At 39.4% G+C, this 26,982-nt stretch overlaps 1 protein-coding gene across 2 annotated transcripts in view; it reads right to left on the minus strand.

The window, feature by feature from the left end:
• Positions 1 to 21,155: 21,155 nt before the first annotated feature.
• Positions 21,156 to 26,982, minus strand: part of FAT1 (FAT atypical cadherin 1) — a 102,248-nt gene continuing 96,421 nt past the window's right edge. The window contains exons 26-28 of one of the 2 annotated variants that reach the window (XM_026077865.1): positions 25,461 to 25,520; positions 22,732 to 22,767; positions 21,156 to 21,778 (exon numbers count right to left, since the gene is read on the minus strand). In XM_026077865.1, coding sequence (XP_025933650.1) covers positions 21,156 to 21,778; positions 22,732 to 22,767; positions 25,461 to 25,520 — 719 coding nt within the window. The remainder of the gene's footprint in view (positions 21,779 to 22,731; positions 22,768 to 25,460; positions 25,521 to 26,982) is intronic. The other variant, XM_026077866.1, reaches the window with a different exon arrangement.

Below are 26,982 nucleotides of genomic sequence, written 5' to 3' on the forward strand. Positions count from 1 at the left end.
AGAGAAAGGTCTGGGATATATCATAGGGCACCAGCAGACCCATGGAAATGCCACCTTTGGAATTTTGAGAACACCAAAAGCTTTCCCTATTTTCTCCTCTGAAGCCCCTCTTGCAGCTGGGGAAATAAATAGCTGAGTTGGGAAAGCAAATCCTATGCTGTGCGAGAGACAACTTAGATACTACAGACATTTATGCACCTAATTCTGGATAGCTATTGCATTTAGACATTTCTGAGGTCCTAAAAATGGGAAGAAAGGAAAGATAAGTAGGATGAAACAGGGAAAAAAAATTAGCTGCCCAAACCCAAGTAAGCAGCAAAATCAGGGAGATGAACCTGCTATAAATGCATATTAAGAAGATAAGAAAGGCACTTTCCATCTCTTATTACCTTGTATGTTACTAGCCTTGTATTTTCCAGAAATAGCTCAGAACAGACTCTTTATCACTATTTCAAGTAAGTACCAGAAACCAGCAAAAGCCTTTAATTGAAGAGATGTGACTTAAATTCCAGGACAAATTGTGTCCTGATTTACAGTCTGTGTAATTCCACTGATAACTTCATTAACATGAAGTTAATGAAGTCTTCCTAGGATACCAATCAGTGTAGAAGTGTCTTTGTCTGTAGTTCAGTATCTTAGCATCTCATAGATATGACTGTGTACTCTTTTGTCTGCAAGCAGCTGCAGGGCACTGGAGGAAATTTTAAAATAGCCCAGATGAACCTAAAAGCTTAGCTCAATATGCACAATAGAATGCTTAAGGAAAAGCATTAAACTAAGCCTTAACCTTATTGTAACATATGTATTAGTAGAAACAATGTTTGTGTCAGTAAGACTTTTTGTATGCTTCTCTTAAAATAAATTGCTTTTTTTATATTATGGGTATACACTGTTACAGGCTACCTGTTAACATGAATGCTTTGAGGTCATAAGTATGCTAGTAAATGGACTACACCAGTGCTCTTTTATTTTCAGTCTGCTCGCAGAACAGATGCAATTTTAGCATTAACGAACTGCAGCTTGTAGGTATATAAAGATGTAGGTCCAAAAAGATGAATAACTTGTATCACCATGTTATTTTTTCAGTCCTGATATGAAGGAAATAATGTTATGTCCTCGGGTGAATACACTTGCCATGTAATAATTAGCTTTCATAAAAAATCATTATAACTATTTCTAAAACAGTGTACCATTTCATTTATCTTGTAAAACACTGAGTTCCTTCTGACACTTTCCAGAATTTGTAGCTATCTACAAAGCAGATGTAAACCAGTATGAATTCACAATGGGAGCTGTTATCGTGTCCAGATAGCAGAGTGGTAGCAAGATTTAGGAAGGAAGGGAATCCAGATCAGGTGCTTGTCTGTGGGAAGTGTCAGAGGCAGCAAATATATGCTTGAACCCCATGGGGCTAATGCTGCTGTTACTGCTGACCTGGAGGAGGAGGTGCATGTCCAAAAAGAGGGGCTAAGCAGGCAGCAGTAGTAGTGAAGGGAGCCTAGTAAGGAAGGAAAATGGTGTGGATGGACATGGAAGGCGTGAAACCTGTAGGAAGCATCCAGACTATGTGTCTAGACTGCCCTGATGTCTTGCTATAGTTATGAGTAAATGACTATATGAAGATCAAATGAAAGAAGACTGAAGAGCAGCCCTGTATGGTGTTTTCTGAACTGATCTTTTCGGTAATAATGGAGCCTCGTGTCATGGGATAGGGATCTACTCACTTGCAAAGAGAGTGCGGGTAAAGTCAGATTTGACTGCAGTGAAGCAATGGACAATTTGGAGGATTTACGCACAAGGAGGAAGAGGGTATTTTCTTTTCTTCAGCAGTAGAAGAATGTGGTAAAGCCCTCCCATTAGGTAAAGGTTAGAATGAGGAAGGAGTACTTTAAAGAAAGTGGATGTAGGAATGAGAAGAGAATGCATCTGTTTTGGTCAGGCATACATTTGAAAGGCAGGAAAATACTTCCAAAATCTTTGCGAATTACATGGTGTCATAGCAAGGCCTCACTAGTTTAGAGAATGTCGCAAATAGAGATAATGTAGTTTCTCATAAAGGAAAATGGGAACTGACTTTTTGCCCTTTGGACATCCCAGTTGTTTGTTCTACTATGCCTTTCTATCCCTTCATCCCCCATTGCCATGCAGATATGTAGCAAACTGGCTTGGGAAACTGTGCTTGCTTTTTGTTGGTAAGTTTAACTACTATCTGGTGTGAGCTCCTTGATCCAGTGTGTTGCACTGCAGCAGGTTGTACAAGCACAAGCCCTGTTTTTCTGTCTTCTTTCTCTATTGATTTAACTCTCATCTAAGTGGATCCTCTCTTGTTAGTATAGTCCTTCCTCCAGCTCCACCTTTGCATTTACTTTTCAAGGTAATTTTCTCCCTCTCTATATCCATATTCTCAGTGCACCTAGCCTTTAAGGGCACTATTACAATACAACAAATGGGTGTCCTTCATGATGATACAACATATTAGCAATTACACCAAAGAGCCAGCAAAATCCTGAGATGCCTTTCACCTCTCACTGAGCAACAGAACACATTTAAAAGTCAAAATGAACAAAGAAGCTATTACAGACCAGAGAAATGGCATCGTCCACAAAAAAAAAAAACATATTTATGGGGGAAAAAACTACTGAAATATTTTATATAATTTGATAAAATAATTGCCAGTTATATTGTCTTCTAAATGAAGCAATCACTGAGGCAACCAATTCAGAGAAGATACTATACAAATACTATCTTGTTTACAGCTATTAGATTGATATTTCAGGAAAACTGTTCTGCATTTGGTGTCATGTGGAACTGTGCAACGTATTTAGTGTGGAGAAAAAATGTGTTGTTAAAACCAATGAACTGTACATTTTTGAAGCTGAATCAGTCCCAAGAGAGTTTGTGTGTTAAGATTTCTGAGGTTTATTTGTTTGCTGACAGAGAACTGGAAAATGTTGAACTTTCAACCTGATTCTAAAAGCCAGTATGTATGGTGATGGGTCAATAGGGACAAAAGGCAAGCAATTTAAGAAAAGCAAGGCTAAACAAAAAAAGTGTACACTGGAAAATGTTGTCAACATTGACCTGAATTCATATGAAATAAATATGGGAAGAGAGTTTCTTTAAAATGCTAAATAAGCCTACCAAGGCAATTTATTAGGAGAAAATAGGATAACCCTTCAAGGATAATGTGGTGTTGCTTGTTGTTTGGTGAAGACTGCAAAATATACAATGCAAAGGGTGATGTGTTCAACACAGAGATTAGCCAGGGCAGGAATTCAAACGGTGGGATTGTGGTTGAAAGAAACATGTGGAGGCACTGAGGCTTTGGGCAGGCTGTAGCACCTATGTCTGGAAGAGAGAAATGGACCTGTCTCATTCCGATACCAACTTGTTTGTCAATTTAGGTGGCAGTAATGTAATAGAGGACTGCACTGTCAGCTCTTGCTTGCTTCTGAGACCTGTGAAGCCTTGCCGGGGTAGTTTGGGCAGCAGCGGTGAGCTGGGAAAGGGCTTTTGGCCTCRCTGGAGTTGTGTGGGCAGTGGGAATCCCGCAGGGAGCTGAGCCATGCCGGGGGCTGGCTTGAAGGAGCGAAGTGAGCAGGGATGAGAGGCCAGAGTGGCTGTGGGACAAGCCTTCACTCTGCATGCTCCAACTCAGCTTTCTAAGCAGGAGCTGAAGAAGGGGGTGTGTGTAAGTAGAATGAAGGAATGGATATCAGGACAGGCCTCACTGCGACTTGCTTCTCTCTGCCGTATTACTGCACTAGAAATGATAAGCCATAACATATTTCAGTGTTGTTCAGTGAAGCAGAATCTGGGCTGGCTGTTCYTTCTAGTGCCTAATGCGTTTGTACTGTGGACAGGACTACCTGTGGCAACTTTATGGCAAGCCTTTATTAATTTGCTTTCCCTTTTAAGTCCTTGTTACCTAGCCAGGCAGTAGGCTGCTGTTTCATCCTTACTGATGCCTGATTCTCATGTTCTTGACCAGATTAAATGGGAGGACCTCCACTCTGAGAGCGCACCTGCAGCTGCGGGTGGGACACTCCTTTACTGATACATGACAAAAATATGCACTGAAATTCAAACAGAACAATGTTCCATAATTCGAGCTTTCACGAGTAGCATATCCTTTAAATGGTTCCCATTGCTTCTTTTCTACCGAAGCAGCATCAAGCATGTTCAGATAAGCAGATGAAAAGATCAGGCATAGCTCCCTTGGTTTCTCCTCTGAGAAGCTAACAACTCAGCTGGGCCAGTTCCAAAATCAATAGTAGAAACAGCATTTTAACTATCTTTGATACTTTAAGCACAAGGAACCAGTCTAGTGTTGTGATTTCAAGTGAAAGGAGAAATTCCAGTCAGTTCTAAATCCATTTAAATCTTAATTATATATAGCTAGCAATAAATACTTTCGAGATGCTTAAGATGATATTTAAGAATCAGCTTCAGGTTGTAGTGCACTTAGTGTCATGCTGCTTTGGTAGTATAAGTAATCCCCAAAGTTAGCATTGCTGTAGGTGTGTCAGAGCAGATATGCAGTGCTGGATGACGAGCTTTCAGCTGCAGAGTCTGATGTCATCTGAGGATAYGAAACACAGAGGTCCCTTGGGCATCTTTCATCTGCCCAGTGCCTTTCTGATGTCAGATCCTGCTTTTTTGGCTATGGCTGCAGTTCTCACTCCTAATACTTTTGTTCTGAGTCTTATGTGTTTCTGTTTTCCCTGGGGAAGAGTTTTCCTTGCTAATTTGTATACCAGGCAACCATGACCATCTTGCTGTATAACATTCAGTTTCACTAATTCAGGMTGGTGTGCCATCTGCACTGTGTATTTAAAGGTCAGTTCAAGTGTTACTTGTAATTCTGTAGTTTCTAAAAGTGCTGCCTTKTCCCCACTGTGAACTAACTGACATGGGTTTTCTTTTACTCAAACTATCTATACAAACTACAGGATGTAAAAAGATTAATGTTCATGTTACAGTGCAAATATAGAAGCTATAACTTATTAACAAAAAAAAAGGCTGCTTTTTCAAATGGTAAGCTGGGGGGGTTCTGAGTGTAAATCATGTCAGCATTTTTGGTGTGATCTAGTTTCTGCTGGTTGGGGGGAGTACTTGGATTTCACTGCTTCAGCTGGTAGTTCTGGATCAAACCAAATGAAGGGATGTAACAAAAGTTAGCCACACCTTTTCAAGTGTAAGAAGGCTTCATCTTCATTCTGAAGACTGGTTCAGCACAGCTCTGCTGACTCAAGACTGATTTGCCTGTTGCTCAGTTAAGTAGCAGAGATCTTAACTGTTTGTCAAAGAACAGTTTGTACTCCTTCACGGGAAAGATGGATTGCATGCTCTCCTGAGTTCACTGCTTACAAAGCAGGCACTGAGATCACCTGTGATTTCTAAGACATGCTGTTTTATTGATTTCAAAAGTGTTGCTGGATATGCTGTTGAATTTACTGGATATGTGATGTCACTGATGCGAATCGAGATTCTGGCTATGACTGTGGTTAGCGTTGCTAGTATACAGCAATCTCCTAGATTGTCATTGGGCACTTTCTAAATCCTGAGTGGTTTTTTTTTTTTTTTTTTTTTTTGCAAGGCAGACAAAATATGTTACTGAAGTATGTGATAAAATTGTGGAATAAAATACTGTATTTTGTGAAAGCTTCTGAGTAAATGACTTAACAGTATCAAGGAAAGAGATGAGTCACTTGGTGATAGTGCTGTTCTCTCTGGCTTACTTGATTTGCATTTCTGATTTACTTGACTAGGGCTATAAGAGATTTCCTACTACAAGAAGAAACAATACAGCAAAATGGTGAAGGCTCAGCCTGTGTGCATAACTTTGGAACAGATGCGCTGTTTGCTTGTAGTTGCTTTCAGAAGCTGCTGTTCAGGACCATATAGCAGCTACTGCTTCTTGTCTAATGCAAAATAGTTGTATGAAGCTTGGGGTTCACAATAATTTTTTTTTAAATTTAATGTTGCATGTCTAAAGAGAAATTCTAGTTTTTGGAACTGGGTGGTAAACCAATGAGGAACACAAAAGCTACAGTGGCACATTTCTTGCCCTTGTTGTAATGAAACTTAATTCTTAAAAGTTGAAATTCATTTTGGATGCAAAAAATCCTGAAGTGGAATTTTACTTAATTTTTCACTTGTAAGTATATTTTTATCTCTTGCATTTTTAGTGTCAGGGAGTTGAGTCTTATTAATAAATCATGAGTAGTTAAGGAGGCAATCACTGCCAGTTCCTGAAAACCCAGCAAGACCTGAAAGTAATACAGCCACCTCCCCCAGTTTTCCACCAGGCATACTTCAGCATAGAGGATGTGAAATAGGAAATGGCAGGTGAGAACTATATTTCTTAATAAGTGGCGCTACATAGTAGCGGTATGCTGATTTTTGTTCTCTGATAACAGTAAGAGGATTTGGTTTACCCCTAAAAATAAATAAATAAAAAAAAAAAGGTACCTGTCACCAGGAAGAAACCCATATGTCTTAGTGTTCAGGAGCTGTTACTGCATTTCTGAGCACTCATTTCATTACTCAAGTGCATTTCATGACATTAGATGTTAATGCACGCGGTGCTTCGCCAGCCCTGCTGTCTCGCCCGTGACGATTAACAGTGGCCTCTTGTGATCTGCAAAGCAGCTTTTGGCTCTTCAGGGTTTCCGCATAAGCAGCCTCAGTGCCAGGGGCTCCGGAGCCACGGCCGAGTGGGAGAGCGATTGCTGGGAGGCCATGCGCTCTGCTCGCTACCTGCGGGGGCTACAGCTGCGTCAGAGGCAGCAGCTTCAGGCAGAGTAAACAGCACAAGGAAAGAAATAAATAGGATAATCTCAGGCATCTGTCTTGCTGCCATACCAGGCAACAGGCTGCTGCTCTGTTTGCTGAGCTCCTTCTGAGCTGTGCTCTGTAAAGGAGCCTACAGGTAGCGGCGGCCAGGAGAAGTACCATCATGGGAGCTTTTCTCTGGGGCACTGCCCCACGCACACGTGTGTCTGCAGGTGTCACAGCTAGACCTGAGCACTTGAAAAGTCTCCAAGATGCCTGTATGCTGCTTGGCTTTTTTGTTGTTTTTACTAGCGCAGTAGTGTATTTTGAAGGGGGGGGGGAGAGACACTTTTAGTGGTGAGGCCCAGCTTACAGAAGGAAGAAGAGGTGCAGCCACTGTTGGAGAAACCCTCCATCTTGCCAAGAGTAATAAATATTTCACACACCCTCAATGTGCTTGTGGGTTTTAAATTGTATGAGAGGCTTCTGAAATGCTCAAGAGGAAGCACCAGAGGGAGACTATGAATAAACTGGAATTTGAAACAGTAGGGAAATCTTTTGGCTTGAGTGCCAGTATTAGGGCTGCCTGTGTCTTCCAAATCTATGGTGTCAACAGTGTTGCACTGCCCTGTGTTGCTGCTGGCTGCTGCTCTGGATTTGGCTGCTCTTCCCTTTGAATGGATGAGGAGCTGAAACAGCAAAAATATTGGATGAAATCTTGTCAAGGTATAAGTTTATCTACCACTAGTGGTTATTGATTATTAGTTGAACAGAACGCAAGTTTGGCCTAATGAAAAGATGTTTGACTGAGTCTTGATCTAATGTGTTACTATCATAGAGCAATTTAAGTGCTCAGAAGAAATGATCAGGAGGAAGAAAGCTCTGACTTTAATCTGTAATGTGCTGTTTGCCCTGGAAGTGAAAACAACAATAAATCAGTTTTATTTTATACATATTTGTAATCTGTAGACTTTACTTGAGATGCTGCTTTACTTACTTCAGGCTGTAGGGTTTGATGCCATCTTTACTTGTTTTATTAGCCTGTGTAATCAAGTTGTAACTTTAGAGTAAGCTGAGTGAGAGACAGGAGAAAGGATTACTGGAACTAATATGTGATGCATAATAAAGAGGTACTGAATTGCAACCAATATTTTGCTATACGTGACTCTCTCCTTTTTCTCTTTTTTTTAAGATTCAAAACTGCCAGTACAATATTAACAAACTATGGAAGAATTTTCCTGTGGCAGTGATTTCTCTGACGCTTTATTTCTAGTGAAGGAAACCATGTTTCTGTAGTGGTGCGTTGCCTGAGAAAGCTGCAGAAGGAACTTTGTTGTAAGACATAGCCAACAGTCTTGTTATATAGTCATGGAGATGAAAAGCAATTTCACGAATAGTGCAGTAAAAATAATTTCTCCCTGGTTCAAACACCAAACTGAAAATTTCATTCAGTACTGCTGAGTGAAACTTTCTGTATCTTGCTGAAACGAACATTAAAAAACAAAGCAAAACAATAACAACTTGGGGCAAATGAACTTTTAGTTCTGCTTCAAAGAAAAGCACTTTGTTTCTTTTATTTGACAAAAAGTGAAGGAGCAGTGAAGGAACTAAAATAATTCACAAAAGCAGGGAGAGGCACTAGTGCCACTTTCCTCTACACCTTTATTCAGGACTCCAAGCAGCTGAAACAATTTTCCTTCATTGGGGGAAACCTGAGTTAAAAATCTCCTTTAAGTAAAAGACTGCTTTCCATTTTTCACTTTCAAGGTCAGAGCTTGCTGTTGTATTAATAAGTCCTGTTTTTCAGAAAATATTCATCCGGTTATCCTTGGGTAGTAATTCTAACTTGATGCTTTGACTGAACCTGATTTTCAATCCCTGTTCCATGAATATCTGAATGAAAGCAGAAACACGCAGCCGTGGTGTCCGCGTGAGATCTGCTATTACCTTTGATAACACTGAGCTCTTTGGACAAGCATTTCGATAATGGTCATGTTGGCAGGTGTTCTTTTGCCTCTTTTATGTGTAGAAACAAAGAGAACATAATAAGTTGGTACAAAGAATCTGCAAGTGCCCAGGCTGGCGTCACGTGAATCTGCTCCGCTGGGCTTTTACAAGCTGTGGACCAGACTGTCTCGTTTGACTGTCTTGATTTAATTGTTCACTGCTGCTTCCTGTACAGTATTTTCATTTTTTTTCTTAAATGCTGTATTCATTAGAACCTGACACCTGGTCAGGCGATGGTTATCTAGCCTGGTATCCTGGCTTTGTCAGTGGCCAGTCTTGTGATCCCAAGGCAGTTTGAGCTGACTATGCCACAGGCAGTTGCTTTGCAAGTGATGAGTCTGTTCTGTATTGCCTTTGGCACCTTTCATTCTCCTTTTATTAAAAATAATCTTTTTATTGTGTAATACTTCAGGTTAAGACATTGCAAAGCAGAGAAACCTCTCAGTGAACATAGATGCAGTGGGGAAAATACCTGCTAGTTTCAAATTCTCTGAGGTTCCTGTTATGCCTCAATCTTCTGCTGGCTCTACAGACTCTGTGGCAGAATTTTCTGCTTTTAATGTGATAGAAAATAGACTGTGATTTTTTTTTTGACCTCTGCAAATCATTCCTCAAACATTTATGGCTAGTCTTACTCTGTAAGGTACTTGCCAGAGTTTGTTCCTCCTTAGTTTCCTCACCCGAATACAACTTCAGCCTCCTGAGAATCCCTTATAGCTGTTAATAGCCTTCCTTGCTTTACTGTTTTACCCTGCCGGTTTCCTTTTTGTCTTTCAAGACTTGTTTGGATAAATGATACAAGCTTGCTGCGAGCTGCTGCTGTTAAGTCTGTAATGTCTGTGCTCCCTGCAAAGAGCTACCTTTTTAGCTGCCTCTTTTAGTTCTCTTTAAAATGCTTGCTCACTTTTGTGTGGTTTGGGTGCTTTTTGAGCCTGCCAGTAAGAAGTTTTGGCTTTCAGTGCTCCTACAAAGATGTTAAATTTAACTTTATTGTTGCTTTGTTAAAGATTGRCTCTTCAACAGCGTTATTACTCAGCGTGCCCTGTGTACTGCAAAGGACATGTTCACGAGTTGCTTCTACTCTTTTGGGTTCCTGGGCTGTTTTCTCCAGTGAAGGAGTCACTGACAGGGCCAAGTTTGAAGGAAATGAATCATGAGAAAGTGCATTAAATACCACCATAAATGGGCATCAAGGAGAGAATATGAGTATTTCTTGAGGTAAGGTACTATAGACTTAGCCTTGTGGTAAATAAATGATATGTTGGAAATGTGGAGGAATCAAGGAATAATTGTGAAGTACTCTGAAACTCTCAGTTCACCCCAGKATTCCTTCTGGAAGTGATTAGAGTCAGGTTTCGTCAAGATGATCTGTTTTCCTTCATGCTGCTTCAAGTATGAGAAATCTCACTGTTACCATCAATCTTAATTTTGCTTCTGTTTATAGATAAAGACTTGATCTGATTCACTAAAAAAAAAAAGATTTTTTTTTCTTTCTGATTGAATGGGAAGCAAGCTTAGAGGAGTTGCTCTAACAAGAATGAAGCACAGTTGTTCTCACGATCCAGACTAATAGAGGTAAAGATTATGCCATGTTAGTCCTGATTTTTTTAATGACAAGAGATAAAACTTTATCATCTTCTCTGAGAGTCTGTAAATGGCTGACTATTAATGGATGTTGATGTGTCTAACTATTCTTATTGGCAAAGCCTACTTAAGCACGTTATAAGAGATTAGCTGGTTTCAACCTTGCGTGCTAGACCCCAGATATGGCCTGACCTGTCCAAAATATCCTCCATACTTATATCATCCTTTTTCACTAACTCTACAGAGAAACAGATAAAACTTGTTTTTACAAGGTTTACTTAAGACTTTAACTAGGCCTGTTGTGAAAAAGCCACCACGTGGGAGACTCGTAGGTTTTTAATTGAAAGCTGTTATTTTCTGTGTGGGCTCCTAAGGTGGACTGATTTAATTAAAAAAATGTTTTGGTAGAGCAGTTAAATCAAGTATGAACATGGAGGGGATGTGTTTCTGCCTTTTCCCAAGAAAGCTGACAAGTTATAGCCAAAGGGAGACAAACCCCTAAAGACCAAGGCTGCTTAAAKGTAGAAATAATAACACACTGTGAAGTGAATAGCGTATGCTCCACTCCAGTTGTACAGAAATAATCTCTGGTATTTAAAGTATAGCATCACTGGTATTTCTTCATGTTTGAGGGGTGACTCAGCAGCATCTGAATCCATGTACAGTCTGAGCTGAATGTCAGCACCTCATGTGAGATCTGTTTTCCACTTGTTATAACAGTAAGTGTGAATACCATTGGCTTCTGGGAATATAAGCTTAGTCCTCCCTCCTGTGTGCTGGTGCTGTGGGGTTAAGAAGGACTTTTGCTGATCTGCAAAGCAGCTGTGGACACTTTAGCAGACATTCAGAAACAGGACTTTTTAATCTGAGAACYAGCATGTGGGAAGTGGAGGGCAAATGTATTGCAGTCGTCAAGAGACCCAGGGGACTTAAGAAACTAGGAGTCTGTCTCTCTTCCCTTTAATGGTAAGAATCCTGAGAGTGGGATTTTTAGGGTGGACAAATAGGAAAGTCACAGCAGCAATTTAAGGATACATATTTCTACGAAAGGACTTTGAAAATGTTCTTAGAATTTAATTCCTTGGACTTTAGAGCAAAACCTGTGCCTCAACAGCTCTTTACTTTTTATAGCTGTTTTCCTCAGACTTTCAGAATTCCTCACATTTTGCTTCTGTGCATGCCTGCTTCTGAGYTGATAGTTTCTTTTTGGTTGTTGCCGTTGGTTTTTTGCCCTACCAAAGCGCTATCAGGATCCAGATGCCAGCTGAAGGTGTCCGATTCAGCAAGCACAGGTAGAAGATCCTAGTGGTGCAAGACACTGTTTTGGCTAGTATTTCTAAAGAGCAGCTGCTTGCCTGCTAAGTTTGAGTGTGACCGTACCTTTTTGTTGGCCTAGAGCCTTTTGAAGCTCTACCATTTCGCAGCAAAGAATTAAAAGAAATTGTTGAGAGTGGCCTTTAAACGGCTTTTCACCTCTCCAGGGAGCTGGAACCTGCTTGGGCCAAGGCAAGCGGTCTTTCTACTTGCGCAGCCAGTAAGCTGTTGAGGTTGACAAATACCAAATGCTGCCAAACACATAATTTATGAGAAGATCTCTGTGTCGTTACTGTCTTTGGACTGATGTGGAATTGAGCAGAATGTCTATGGGCAGAAGCAGGCAAATGCCCATAGAGCATTATGCTCTTTCCTGTATCTTTAACTGTTTTCACCACTGCTGAGGGACATTTGGAAAGACTTCACTTGACAACCTAGAGAGACATCTCAGTAGAAAAAGCATCATCATCTAAAGCTTCTTTGCAGTGAAAAAGCTGTGGTAATGGGAGTCAGGAAGAAAGGAAGAAAAGTGGGGAAAAACTTTGCCATAATGAGCTGCCCTATTGAAAGGTGGTCTATGGCTTGCCGTACTGCTTTCTGCTCTTAAGAGTACTGGAGCTATATTTCTAAATATAAAGTCTTACTTAACAAGAGCTTCATTCTACTGAATTGACCTTGAAAAATACGTATTTCTGTTTTCAGGAAGAGAGTTCACTTCACTGTGTAGTTTATACTCTGTGGAAGTCACTTCTGAAAAGTGTATCAGCAGAAAAACGTTATTGAAATGTTGCCAGCTAATGTACTATTTAACTGCATTTTCTCCCTAACCTCATGCCAATGCCTTTGTTCTAATAATTAAGCATCTCTACATCCGCTTGTGTCAATAAGAGAGGTCTAGTGCTTACAGGAATGAGAGATTTGTTCACTTTATGCAGTGATGATTTAACACAGTTGTTGTTGCTGGAGGAAGCAGAACTCCAGTTTTTGGGTAGGCAGTTGTCAAGTCCTGGCCCTGTGGCTCAGTGAATCTTAAATGTGTATGCATTGCTTCCCAAATAAACCCTTCAGAAAAGGTGGAGAAGCCCATCTTAATGAATCTGCGTGCCTTAAAGATAGAGGTTGCTTTCTAGATGTAGCCAAGATGGATTTRAAAACCTTCCAGTAGAAGAGAGCATTAAAGATGACTGCATTCAAAGTAGTTTTATTAGGATAGGTAGAGGTAGTTCCCTCTTAAGAAGGCATCTCCGTGTTTTTCTTTTAAAGATAGGTACCCAGCGCCAGGCTTAGGCTGGCTTACAAGATTTTGAATGAGGGAAAGAATCTCCTTGAAGGCGGGTGTGTGGAGGCATATGCTCTCCAGTGGAGTGGGGCGCAAGGTGCATCTCTTGGCCTTCGCTTTTCCTGTTGCCCTGGTGCAATGGTCTTCCTGCTTCCCCAGGAGCAGCTCTCAAGGTGCGTGATCAGTGAAAGATGCTTTTTAAATACTTTGCCAGAGAGAGATCAGAGATTTAAACTTTGTTCTCCTGCTTTCTAGGTGAGTTAACAGAATGAGTGTTTGAAGGTGGAGTTCTGTGCAATTCCAGTGGGACAGAATAGCGTTTAGTTTCAAAATAAACAGAACCCTTAACTGGAGCTGAGTTGCGTGGATTAGTTATCAGACTAGTTATTTTTTAACCTATTTCTCTATAACTAGTGGTCCTTTTTTCCCAGTGAAACTCAAAGTCAAATTGCCCCCTATTATCTTATGTGGTGTTTGATACTGTGTAAAACCTTAACAGCGTTCTTACCCTGTTTTTAGATGGCCATTGGAAGGTATTCATTATTTAAAAGTGAGGCTTTTGAACTTTATAAGTTACTCTGTGCTGTGAGTTCTCTAGAAAAAGAAATTAAATTAGAAAACTGAAACTTTTGATACTGTGCAGTCTTTCCTTATATATTTTTTTTCAAAGTTAAACGCAAGYTCTGAAAGTATCTCATTTTGCTTAGCATGTTTTCAAATTGGTATGCTGGAGAGTATGTGAATGAGTCATACTATCATTAATTGGGCCTCACAGTGCGGTTCCTCAGACTGCAAAGTTTTTACTTCAAACATATATAAAAATACCAAGAAATTGAGAACTGATCATCTGCAGCAAAAAACTTAGAAAGGCCTTTCATGAAATACGGCTCAGCTTTGGTAACTCTTTAAAGGAAAACACAGGTGTTTGCTCTTGTTATAATGTTCATAATCTCATGTCCTTACTGATATTTTGTCTTGACTCCTATGACTGCTGCAAAGGCCTAATTTTTGTGCATGTGAAGGTTTATTAAATGTGTGTTACAATTAGAATGCTTTTGTGGATCAGAGTTAGCAAATGGACGTTAGGCATTGATATTCAATAAGCTTTTGATTATCAGGAAGTTCAGAAATTTACCTATGTCACATGAGGAAAAAATAATTTTGATAAGCTTTCTTTTAAAATTGTCTCTCCCTTGGTACCCAAGACCAAAGCAAAGACCTCATTTTCCATCTTTGCAGCTACACAGCATACAAAACTGTGCTTCTCTGATCTTTTTTCTCCCATCCTAACTGTAGAAGAATGAGCAATGCTGCTAAAAATCAGCCTGTTTCAGCTTGCTTGGTTTAATGGGGACTTCTTCATCCCTTGAGTATTTTTATGAAGGATTGTGTGGGCTTGAAAGCTGTTTGATCCTAAAAATTGGCAAGAGCTATAAAAAGCAACTTAAGCACCTACCTCATGGCTGTCCGCTCTCTGTGAATGGAGCAGCTTTACTGTGACATGAAGAGACTCCTTAGGCGAAGACTTTTGGTACCTTGGAGTAGCAGCTAGCTCCTGTTTAGGGTGCAGAACTGTGATCTAGGCAGAGCTGGTGAATATGAAATCCTGAGTGATTCTAGGGATTTTAATGAACTGCAGCTTTTCAGGGTGTGGGCATTGGTCTCTGTGAGACATTGGGCTGTACGCAGGTATCTGCCATAACCCCTGCCAGAGCATGGCCTAATCCCAGTTCCTGAAAGTAGATGCCTACAGTTGTTTTCAAGGGTTTTACAGATTCAAGGGGGAGATGGTACGCTTTGTCCTCCGCAAAAAGGGTGGAACTTACATTTTGTGTTTGCAGTTAGAGACTGATTTATCATCATCTTTGGCTTGAGTTGATTCAGATTTGCATCTCTTGACTCAGGCAGTTTAGGAACTTTCCTCACACTTGGTTGCTTGAGACAGCACTTGTTGCATGAGGGCAAGGAACAGAAYGGAGAATGAAAGAGAAACAATCTTAGTTGTATTTTATACTAGGATGCAAACTCAGTAAATGTTGTTGCGAGGAGGGACAAAAACTGGTGCTCTGTAGTCATGTTCCTTCTTGTAAGCATGTGCCTCGTAATCCTAGATTTCTTGGACTAGCTTTGAATTTTAAGTATTGACTGAAAGAAATTTTATAGGATTATCTGTTATAGCATCTACTTCAAATACTGTTAATCATGTAGGATCTCAGTTCATCCTTTGCTTCAAGCCAAAATAATTCAAAATGATGACATTTCATGCAGTTGAAATAAAACACAGATTGGGCCAAACTTGTTCTGCCTGGATCTGCTCAATTAAACTTTCTTTAAATTCTGCAAGCTCATAAATATTTTTCTAAAATAAATAGGAAAAAAAAATCACTCCCGCATTCAGGATATTGCTTTAAGACCTTTTAATATGGACATGTCAAATACTAGGAAGCTGTGAAATTAAGTTTGTATTTCGCCTGAGACACTTAAGGAAAAAAAAWATATATATAACAAGCTTGTTAGACAGTGTTTTAAGATATGAACAATAGAGAGACATGTTGAGTAACCACAGAACTGCAGAACAGTTGGGGTTGGAAGGGACCTCTGGAGATTGTCTAGTCCAACCCCCCTGCTCAGAGCAGGGTCAGCTAGAGCAGTGCTTAGGGCCATGTCCGGCTGGATTTTGAAGGATGGAAACCCAATGGCAACCTCTAGGCAACCTGTTCCTGATCACCCTTATGGTAAAACAACCCTTTCTTCTATTCAAATGGAACTTTCAGTACTTCAGTTTGTGCCCATTGCCTCTTGTCCTATYACCGGGCACCACTGAGAAGAGTCTGGCCCCATCTTCTTCACTCTCTCCCTGCAACAGGTATTTATACAAATGGATTAGATCCCCCTGAGCCTTCTCTCCAGGCTGAACAATCCCAGCTGTCTCAGCCTCTCCATATAGGTCAAATGCTCCAGTTYCTTAGTTATCTTCATGGCTGGACTCACTCCAGTAGGTCCATGTTTCTCTTGTACTGGGGAGCCCAGCACTGGATCCAGCACTGCAGTTGTGTCTCACCAGGGCTGAGTAGAGGGGAAGGATCACCTGCTGACATGCTGGCAATGCTCTTCCTAATGCAGCCCAGGGTTGGCCTTCTTTGCCCCAAGGGCACATTACTGGCTCATGGTCAACTTGTCCACCAGGTCCTTCTCTGCAAAGCAGCTTTCCAGCCTGTCGGCCCCCAGACTGTACTGGTGCCTGGGGTTATTCCTCCCCAGGTGCAGGAGTGCAGGACTCTGCACTTCTCTTTTTGAACTTCATAAGGTTCCTGTTGGCCCACTTCTCCAGCCTGTCAAGGTCCCTCTGAGTGGCARCACAACCACCTGGTCTGTCAGCCACTCCTCCCCATTTTGTATCATCTGCTAACTTGCTGAGGGTGCACTCTATCCTGGTCATTAATAAAGATGTTAAACAGTATTGGCCCCAGTATTTTCCCCCCCTGCGGGGGGAAACCACTAGTGACCAGCCTCCAGCTGGACTTTGTGCTGTTGATCACAATCCTCCGAGCCTGGCAATTCAGCCAGTCTTCAGTCCACTTCAGTGTATACTTATCTAGTCTGTACTTCATCAGTTTGTCTATGAACAAACCAGACTGTGAACTTCCTGAAACTTCATCTAATGATCTCTAAAGRGCAAAGTAGGACCTCAGCGTGATGATAAACAGGTAGGAAGAGGCAATTTCTGTTCCTGTTTAGAGTATGTTTACCTTCACTGCCTCAGTACTCATAACGACACATTAGGTATGTCTTACAGTGTGCTTACTTGAATATATTGTACCAAAGTCTCATAGGCATTTCTTGTGTCAGCTAGTATGTGGGAAATGAAATACAAGGATTCTGCAGGAAAAATAATTCTGTATTTTTAATTAGTTATTAAATGGAAGCATCTGTCTGTATTCTGACACTTCCACACCATTAAAGTATTGCACAAGAGTTAATTTTGCAGTATTGTGGATTTTGTACACAAAGTTACAATAATCCTACAATCTGCATGTTAGTCCTTTGCTCCAAATGTACTTCATGTCTTGCAGAGCAAAGTTTCTTTGCAGCATGCCCTGAAAGTGTTGCATGAATAGTTGCTATCTCTCAATAATCCTAGGGTTTAAACATTAATTCTTAATAGAAACATATGGCATGCAACCATGCTAAAATGTTTCAAAGTTGTTCCCCCCCTCCTTATGGCAGGAAGCATATAGTGGAAATGACACATGCTGTAAACCTCATAGTGCCCCAAAATGTTTACATTCCCAAATCCTGCTGTAGGACCTCTTAGGCAGCTGGAAGGAGTACTGAAGAACAGCACGGACAGCAGAACTACCTTGAGGCAACCAAGTCAATTGAGAGTATTAGAAAGCAGGTGGGAAAAGATCTTACTATTTATTTCCTCTCTTACCCCCCTTCTCTGTAATCAGAGCTGAATTCATGGGAAGGAAGTAATCTGCATCTGGCAACAAGTTCCCTTCCTGCCTGGCCAATTTAGTGGTTACTAAAAGAGAAATCCTACTTCATTTGCCTTCCATTTATTTAGAGCAGCAGCTCATCTGACATCTTGGCAAGTCAGTTAAGGAACATTAACCACTAGAATTTAGGTACTTCTTTTCTAGGTTTAGTATTCTCTCTGATGGTTAATGGTCCTGAACTAGCTACCACAGAAACAGACAAGTGGCAGTAAATACAGCTTGGGGAAGGACACGAAGAAGAAATGATGAATCCACAACATGTTTACCTGCATCATCCACTAATTCTACTGATGCTAACTTGTGAAAATTGCTTTACCTGTAACCCTAATGCCTACATACAAGGGGTCAGGAAAARTATCTTTTCTTAACTGTTACTAGTTTCTCAGCAACTATGAGGACTTGAATATATGACTTTGGTGGAAGTCATTACCTAGTTCAATTGTTTGCCTCCTAAAATAAATCATCTGGCCAATGCTCTTGAATTAATCTTGAACTATTATCAAGTCAGCCAGCAATGCATTGCTCTATCAGTGTTCTAATCGGCTTTAAAATGGCAGCTCGTCTGTCTTGTGTATTGTCGTAGCTCAAGGTGGAAAAACAGATTTAATTTACTTTTTGCACTTGAATTGGGCAATAATAGCTCCTGGCACTTCTAAAAAGAGAGCATGTTTAACATGCTCTGTGTAATTAAGTGGGCATATTTGTGCACTACTCACCTCCTGCAAAGTTGTTGTGGGGTGAAACTGCCTGCCATTTTCATAAATGACTGGTATGATGCTGTCTTGTCATCTGCTGTGAAGTATAACTAACTTGGGTGTTGCGTATTGCCTAACAGTGTAGTTCTTGTGAAGACGAAAAAGGGTATTCTGATACTTTCTAGATAGGGATATTTGTAAGCTAACTTTGTCTTTGCAGAGTAATGAGCAGACATTGCTCCTTTTCGGCAAGGATAACTCTATCCTATTTGTCTTTGCAGAGTAATGAGCAGACATTGCTCCTTTTCGGCAAGGATAACTCTATCCTATTTTACAATTTATCTAAACTGTCTCCTAGGTGCATAGTTTCCAGTAGGATTCTATTTTGTTTCTATTGCTGTATATTCTCTACTAATGCTATGGTCAAAAATCACTGAAGAAGTCAGAGTAAACAGAAAATATTATCTTGCCATACTAAAACAATGGAATGAGATTCAAATCTCTTTTTTTTTTTTTAAACTCGGGTCCACATTGGCCTACAGTTCACCGTACTAATACTAGCAGTTCACCATACTAATACTAGAGCTAAAGTATACTAAGGGGTTGATATTCTTGTCCATCACCTCTGTCAGTTTTTAAAATGTTTTCCAACCTTTCCATTGTAAACCAGTAACTCAGGAAAAGGTATTTACAGGGCAGGCTTTTATCTTTACTGCGAGTCATTCCAATTGAAAAATGGTGGTAGCCTGTGTTAAATTCATTCTCTTCCACTGGCTGACTTCCAAGACCAATTCCTACTGAGAACCAGATATTAAGAAATCTTGAGTAGAGGTGCCACTAAGCTTATCCTTTATAGCTCAGGAAGAGATGGACATTAAGCAGTGATCCAAATGCCTATAAAGGTGCATGATACCCTTTACTCAATTTTGTAATATTCTTTAAGTTATTAAATAAGAAAATACTTTTACTGACAATGGGCCAGATGTACAAAAAGCTCTTAATTGTCAGGGTGAATACTGCAGCTTAAAGACAGCACACTGCTCTAAACCCTGTTGATTAGCTTAGCCTTTTTACATGCATTACGAGGTTCTTTCTTACCTCATGTGGGCAAGTCTGAGGAAGGGCTGTGCAGTACCTGGCTCTGGGCTCCATCCTGTAATCCATTCATTTATTTATTTATTTCCCTTATACAGCTGTCAGGCTGGGATTTGCTCTGCTTTGTGCAGATATAACAATCAGAATACAAATCTAGTACCCTGTTCTCTCAGATGACGGGAGGCCCAGGTTTAGCACTCTCATGCCTGCGAGAATCTGATTTTGTACCTTTTCAGGCTATAGAATTTTCTGAGACAGTAAGAAAAAATGGAAGTGGATTTGAAATGGTTCTAAGCTATATGGAAAAGACACCAATGTGCTGGGGAATCTGTTCTGAACTTCAAAAAGTGTCCTTCACTCACACAAGCGGGAGAGGAAACTTATCTTACTCCTTCAGTGCACCACCAGGGCAATCTTATATTATAAAACAACACAGATTTGTTTTTGTCTAATTGGAAAAATAGCTGAGCAGTATACATGCAAACTGTGTCCTGTCCTGACTTCACACTAGAAGCTTAAGTCAATGCAAGAAACTGTGATTGAAATATAATTGCCTAAAAACCCCAATGTATTTATCACAAACTCAACAAAAATTATCACAGGTATTTCAGCATAGAAGTGCACAATCGGGGCAAATATTAATGAAAATCACTAGCTGGTGATTAAGAAAGGAAGAAATTGCTATTTCAAATAAACAGCTTTCAAAGTTGTCTTTTCTATGTACATTTTTGGGGACTTCAGAACAAATACTCAGCAATTTACATAGCTATATTATGTGTTTAAAGAAAAATGCAAACTACTGAGAAGGCTACTGAAGTTTGATACCCATCAATCTTTATTCATAGTGGCCCGATTGCTTTTAAAACACCATTAAGTAGACACACACTGCCATCTAGTGAGCATCTCTAAAATAGCTGCAGCTTGATTTCTGAGGAGAGAAAAATGTTGCTTGGAGCAACTTAACTAATACAGTACAAAACATACAGACCTAAAAATGCTGCACTGAATGCGTTGTCAATTGTATAATATATAATAGAGATACACAGAGCAAAGCTAAAGTATTTATTTTATTAATAATTTATTGTCAGTAAGAAAGACTGGCTAATGGTAGTTTTCAGTAAAAACCTTTACAAGACTGTTGGATCACAAATATACAGACACTATAAAAACTGTGTCATGGTGGTTTTGGTTCTAAACTGGTATGTAGAGAGTCCCCAACACACTTTCCAAGAAGGGAAAAAATGTTTACAGTTCTAAAATACAGCAACCCATTTAAGACATTTCCATGTAGCTGACCCAGAAAAATATCAGACCTAACCTATGTACAATTGGAATTGTGTAAATATTTTGAGATTTTTTTACAATGAAATGTCAAACCTTAGTTTTGGAGGGGGAGGAATACATACAGTGATGCCCTGATTATAATGTCAGGGTGCTAGTTTTTAATGGCACACTAACACCACTAGTTTCAGTGGAAAACAAATTCACAAAATATCTACAAAATCTAGTTAAAACTATTAAAATCAAACTGTACATAAAATTTACAAAAAGTAGGAGAAAATTATATTTGCATTAGAACTATATAAATATATGCATCATGCTAACATGGAGAAGTTGTATTTTTTTTAAACACAGACAATGTAAGTACAAAAAACATGTTCAGAAATGGCACAGCCAATGGAAATCTTGGAACTTTCCAATTACAGTAGGTCAGGAAATGGAAATAGGCTGATTTAGTGAAATGAGCTGCATGATCCAGTGCAGCCATGCCAGTTTAGCTCACTGAAACAAAAGCATTCACTGTGGCTGGAAAAAAGAAAAAAAAATTTAAAAAGCTCTTGAAGGTTTTTCTAGCATTGACAGAGTTTGTTAAAGTCCAGGCACTTTTGTTGAGTGTGAGTGTCAGACTTCTGTATGTTGCTGGGAATCAAGTGGAGGAATTTTCACATCTTCAAAATGGCCATCATCTCCACTCTCATAGTCACTCATCATGACTTCAGACTCCATTTCACAGCATGCTGACACATCAGAGCATGAAGCCGTGGAAGCATACACAGACATGGACATGTTGTCTACAGTGGGTGCTTCAAAGTCTCTATTGTACCCTAACGTGTAAGGAGCATAAGGTTCTCTATAATTACTGTTGACACCACTGGTTGTGGTCTGAGGTTCTGACATATCTGCAGGATAGTGATGGGGAAGGTACTGGTTAAGGTTAAATCTCTGCCTGCTTCTTGTAGAACCCAAGCTACCTATGGCTGGCATGTCTCTGGGTGGCTGTATTGACTCAAACTGGTCGCTGTATTCTGGTGGTAATGGTGGAAGCTCATCAGGTGCAGGGAAGTCATCAGGTGGAGGTGGGAAATCACTTTCTATGTCATAACCTCCAGGGTAATAGTCTGTATCGATGGCATTTGGATCTGTGTAGAGGGGAGCTGCCTCCTCAACCACTTCGTAATTTGGATACTCTTGGATACCTGGCAATTGAACACTTGGCATCCAGTCTGATGTATCCCAGTGATAACCTGAAAGGTGAATTTTTTTAAAAGAAAAGTAGTGTTAGTATCTTGTCCTCACATCAATCTGAACTAAGAAGTCAACATACTTTTTAAGACAATGCAATCGCCTGTGATTAGGACACTACTTGTTAATTAGGGAGCAATTTGCCCCTGGTTCCACAGAAGACATTCAACACAACACAACTGTACATTATGCCATGCATTAGATATTGCATCATTCACACTTGAATTTTTAAATTTTTTCAGATATCTCACCTAACATGGGAGGAGCTGTAGGTCACCTATGGCATGTGCTGTCACGATACATAATGGTATAGAATTGTTCACTGGGTAACAGATAACAGCCTCCCCGGTCTAGCTTATTCTTATAGTCAGTTGTTGAATAATTACAGTTAGAATGATACCAGCTGCCTGTTCTTCTTATGAATATATTTAGCATATAGAAAACTTACTCTTCCTACTCAAAAGAAGCAATTTCTAATTGGTAAAATATCTAGAATATTTAAAGTGACTTTACCACTTAACTAAATGGTGACATTAATTTCACAAAATGCTGTTAGCTCTCCAGTAGCTGGCATCTCACAACACTTCCATATCCAGATAAAATCCTTTGACTTATTAGTAAAGACATTCCACATTCAAATAAAACAAAATAGCAAAATAGCAAAATCAAGTTCAATCATGCATAAATGACAGAACTTGTTTGTCTTTTACAAAATTCTCTTGAATAAGTCCTTATTGCTCTATTGGACACTAGAGGTAAGCCTAATCTTATTAAAAACAAGTTGGTTTTATTTGCTAAAAGGAAAATAATAGAGACTTGGAATAAGGTGCAAACCTAGTAAAGCGTAATCACTGCAGACAGATGCACAGCAAACAACTTAGAGTAAGTCTGTGTTAAAACTAAGTATTAACAGAAATATTTTGGTGAATATCAATGAACTGCATGCAGAAGTCACCTCTTGAATTGCTGAGGTCAGGAACAGCAAAAGATTCTTTAGGTGGCAGAATGAGAAGAAAAAAGGAGAAAACATTTGTAGTTAGGAATCAAACAGGAGAACTGATGTGAAGACAAACATAATGACTGTCACTGGTATACATGCTGCTTTTGTCTGGTTCTGGTATACTGCAGGCTAAATACACCAGTTTATTTAGCAGTACTAAGGTTGACATTATTTTCTCCCAGGCTCCTTCTTTATTAGACTTGAACTGTAGAAGGAATAGCAACTGAGTTGATGTACAGCCCACCTGGGACAGTTGTGCAGTGGCAAAATCTGCAGTCCATAGTTTGCTCAAATCCCCATTTCAGTAACTTTCAGGACTTCTGTTAAAAAGGTTTAACAAGACTTGGTCTGATTGTTCTCTTTCCTTGCATCCCCTTGGTTTTCTACATGGGGCTAAATCTATTAGGATTTCTAGTATCTCAGTAGATGGGAACTCTGTAGACAGGAATTCAGTTTAGCATCTAATGTCTGTAACATGGTGCCCTGGGAGCCCCAGCTGCCTCTGTACTGCAATCCCAACAACTCAGACTCAGCAGAGAACTGTCCTGTTATCTGATAAATCTTAAACCTTTCTCATTTCAGAAATGTATATTCCCTGTTCAGGGGTGTAAGGAGACGTGCTCATCCTAATCCCAGCATCATATCCTAAGCATTGATGCTTTTATCTATTTTCAGAAGAGTGGAGGGACAGAGGTTGACTCTACTTTTTTTTTTCTTCCGCTTACCTAACCAAGCAATAAAAAAATCCTGTCCATATTAAGGGAAGTATCAATCCTTTATTATCCATGACCTGAGATTCTTAAAACATCTCTGGTCTCATCTCCAGGGGAGTACTCTAATTGCGAGTCTACTTAGAAGACAGCATTATTCATTTTTCTGGAGAAACTGGACAGCAAAAACCCAAACCAAAAGTAATGGGCAGACTTCTGTCCTTTTGTGCTCAGCACCATTGATTTGCACAGTGACGCAGCTTTATTTGGGGAGCAGGGCAGGAGAAGTGCACGCCTAAAACTGCTTTAGGGGGAAACTGTCTAGTTAAAGTTCCTGTTCCCAGCACACCTGTTGGGCAGAACTCCTTGGGGAGGCTAAAGGAAAAGACTATCTATCTGTCCCAGAGCTTGACCTTGCTTAAGGCTCAAGCAACCATTCTCTGCTGCTCAAACTGGTACCATTTTGGGGTGCACAAAACCAGAGCTCTTTATCTAAGATACTTTAAAGAAAGAAATGCTTATTAAGAATAGAAACTTCTAGGTGTTAAGAAGAAGCTGAGCAGTACATCCTTAACTTCTCTGTCCTTTATGAATATTTTGAAATGCATAAAATAGTTGTATGTGTTTATCTTACAGTGATACTAAAACACTGAACAATGCTTTTAATTTTGTCTTGACAACTGCATCAGTCATTTGTAGCCTCTATCAATTAAAATCAGAAAATTGCATAAGTTGTTGAATATTTCTCCAAGTCTTTTAATTTTGCCTTTTTAAGTAAAGTACAGTGCATTATGATTTTCTAGCAGCGAGRTTTATGGTCTGCAGGTATATATTAATAAAATATTCTCATGTAATTAGAAGTCTTTGCATTTGTCTACTCCTATTTTTAAGTCTGCAAACATTATACAGGATATATTTCAAATTACAAACCAAACAGAATCCACAGCTACTATAAGCAATTTTATGTTCTTAAGGTGACTTTAAGTAGGACTTAATAAAGAGGAAGAAAACCTACTTTTTTAAAATTAAGAAATACAAAAAAATACTGCCTCCCTGATCTGTGGATGTTATTCAGCAGTAACCACTGAGAACTCATGAGAGGGGGGATACAAAGGACTGAACTACTTGTGTATCACTGGAACTTTCAAGGCTTGTTTTAGTCTCTTGAAATAACAATTAGCATTTGTGTAGACTCACTGGCACCCTTAGTACTGCTATTATTTCCAAAGAGTTTGTGTACTGTGTTTTGCAGAGTTGTCAGTTCTTAAATGGTAGCAAAAAAATCGAATTCCATTGAAAATAGCTACTTTGCCTCTAACTTCCAAATACTTACACACACATAGACCTCTGTGTGTGTGTGTACATATATAGATGCATACAGGCACACACACGCCTTTTAGATTCTCCAGTAAGATTTGGCGGTGAGCAGCTACTTAAACTGATTGATAGGCAAGTGTATGTCTCTATGTATCAACTGCTTTGTGAGAATCAGCATTTGCAGCTAAAGAGGCAGCYCGATCTAAAGGCCATGGAAGAGAGGTATTGACTTCAGACTCCTCTTGTGCTCAGCTGGACAAGGTGCCAACAGGTATGCAGGGGAGAAGAAAAGGAAGTGGGGGTGTGGGGGGGAGCTGCTGGTCTTTCATCTACTACAGTGTTTGTAATTGCTTTTGGTGTCTCCATTCTGCTGGGGGATCTTGTGTGAATATTTGCAGAAGGAGAGTAAGAACTGAGACCTTTTTATGCTTTTTTTGTTTGTTTTTAAATCACACTTTGAAGCCTGCCTACAGGGTAGCCACAGTGCACAAAAAAATATGAAGATACATACAGGTTAAATATATTCTTTACTAAAACTCATCAGAAAGTCTACATAAATAATACTTTATATCTCCCACTTACTATGACTACATTACTAGAAGACAAACGTTCATTATTCTGCCAAAGCAGTAAATAAAAATGAAAACATGTATATACCTTCTTTTTCCACCGAGTCAACAACAGCATTGACAAGGTGTATTACAGTCACTATGGAAGCTTGTAAAAGGTATAAAAGGAGCAAATTAAAACAAACCTATAGTTAGTATCACTTTAAACAGCATATAGGTATACAAAAATATTATAAATTGCAGTTCATTACTATTTTACAAAGCAAGATTATCTGTGTACATATACATGTACTATCTAGAAAGCAATTGCATAAAATATGTAACACGCTCCTAAACCTGAAATCATGATAAAGATGGCAAAGTAGTTATGATAACTACTCCTGAAACAAACAAATTACGCACAAGCACAGAATTGCTTTAGTTTTATGGGAATTTCTGAAATGTTGCCTAAACATGCTGTTTGCATACTACTGCATCTAGACAGCAATAAACTCAGTTTTTCTAAAGGCCTGTGTTGGGTGAGCTACAGAGTACTGCATTAGGCTTCCCATTTTCAGCTGCAAACTACTATTTTTTTTTTAATGAATGAATGGAAAACCAGGGGAAGAATCATTCACTGAAGCACGACTGAAATACTGGAATATGAAAAATATATATTGAAAATTTCTGTTACTGACCTACTTAACAAGTTAGGAGTGAACAGTGGTATATAGCTGAAACACTAAATTGAGGTTGCAACATTCTTATTTAAAAACAACCAAAATTAATGTACTTTTTGTACATTCTCCTCTTCCCAACATACTTTGGAAGGGAGAAGGATTTACTTTTATAGGATAGGATGAGGTAAGCACATGCAATTTGTTTGCATGCCTCAGGGATCAAATTTCAAACTAAGAACTTCAGAATCTACCAAAAAAAGGAAGGAAGGAAGAGTCTCTGATGATACAGTTGTTTTTTAGGATGATGTATTAATGTATCATCTACAGTAACAGAAGATAAGCATCATCTACTCTGTTACAGGAGTAGTGATCAGAAAGGCAGGAAGGGAAAGAAACCCCTCAGAAAGGAACTTCCACTGAAGCCGCTGGGGAGCTGTGCAAGTCATAAGGATAGAGTTCAATTTTAGGGCTGTCAGCCTCACAGTCATGTCACTGACTTCTTTCATTAATTTGAAGAAGTGCTTTTGTATATTAAATTTCATATCTATTTTTCTATATCACCCCTCCCCCCTTTATGATCAATACATGACAAGAAATAGCAATAAGGATATATGAAATATATGGGATGGAGAGGAGAACACCATGTACTGCACAACACTTAGTACCACAGGAAAATAAAAGTTGAGAGTTGACATCAAGTCTATTGATAAAATGACGAGAACTATAAGCATACCATTTTACTTTCACCAATCATTAACACAGACATTTCTTTTCATGTTATTAAAGAATGAACCACTGTACTTTGGTGAGAAGTAGAACATTCTTTATTCCTAGACTAAAGGAATTTCAAATTCTTTTTACCATACAGAGACAAAAGCAGGAATTGGAATAGAGTCAAAACACCTTAACTTAGTGAATTAAATTACGAGGCAACTGTAACTTTGTCCAATC

The sequence above is a fragment of the Apteryx rowi genome, unplaced genomic scaffold (genome assembly GCF_003343035.1).
Source record: "Apteryx rowi isolate R43461 unplaced genomic scaffold, aptRow1 scaffold_464, whole genome shotgun sequence".
NCBI classification, from domain to species: domain Eukaryota; kingdom Metazoa; phylum Chordata; class Aves; order Apterygiformes; family Apterygidae; genus Apteryx; species Apteryx rowi.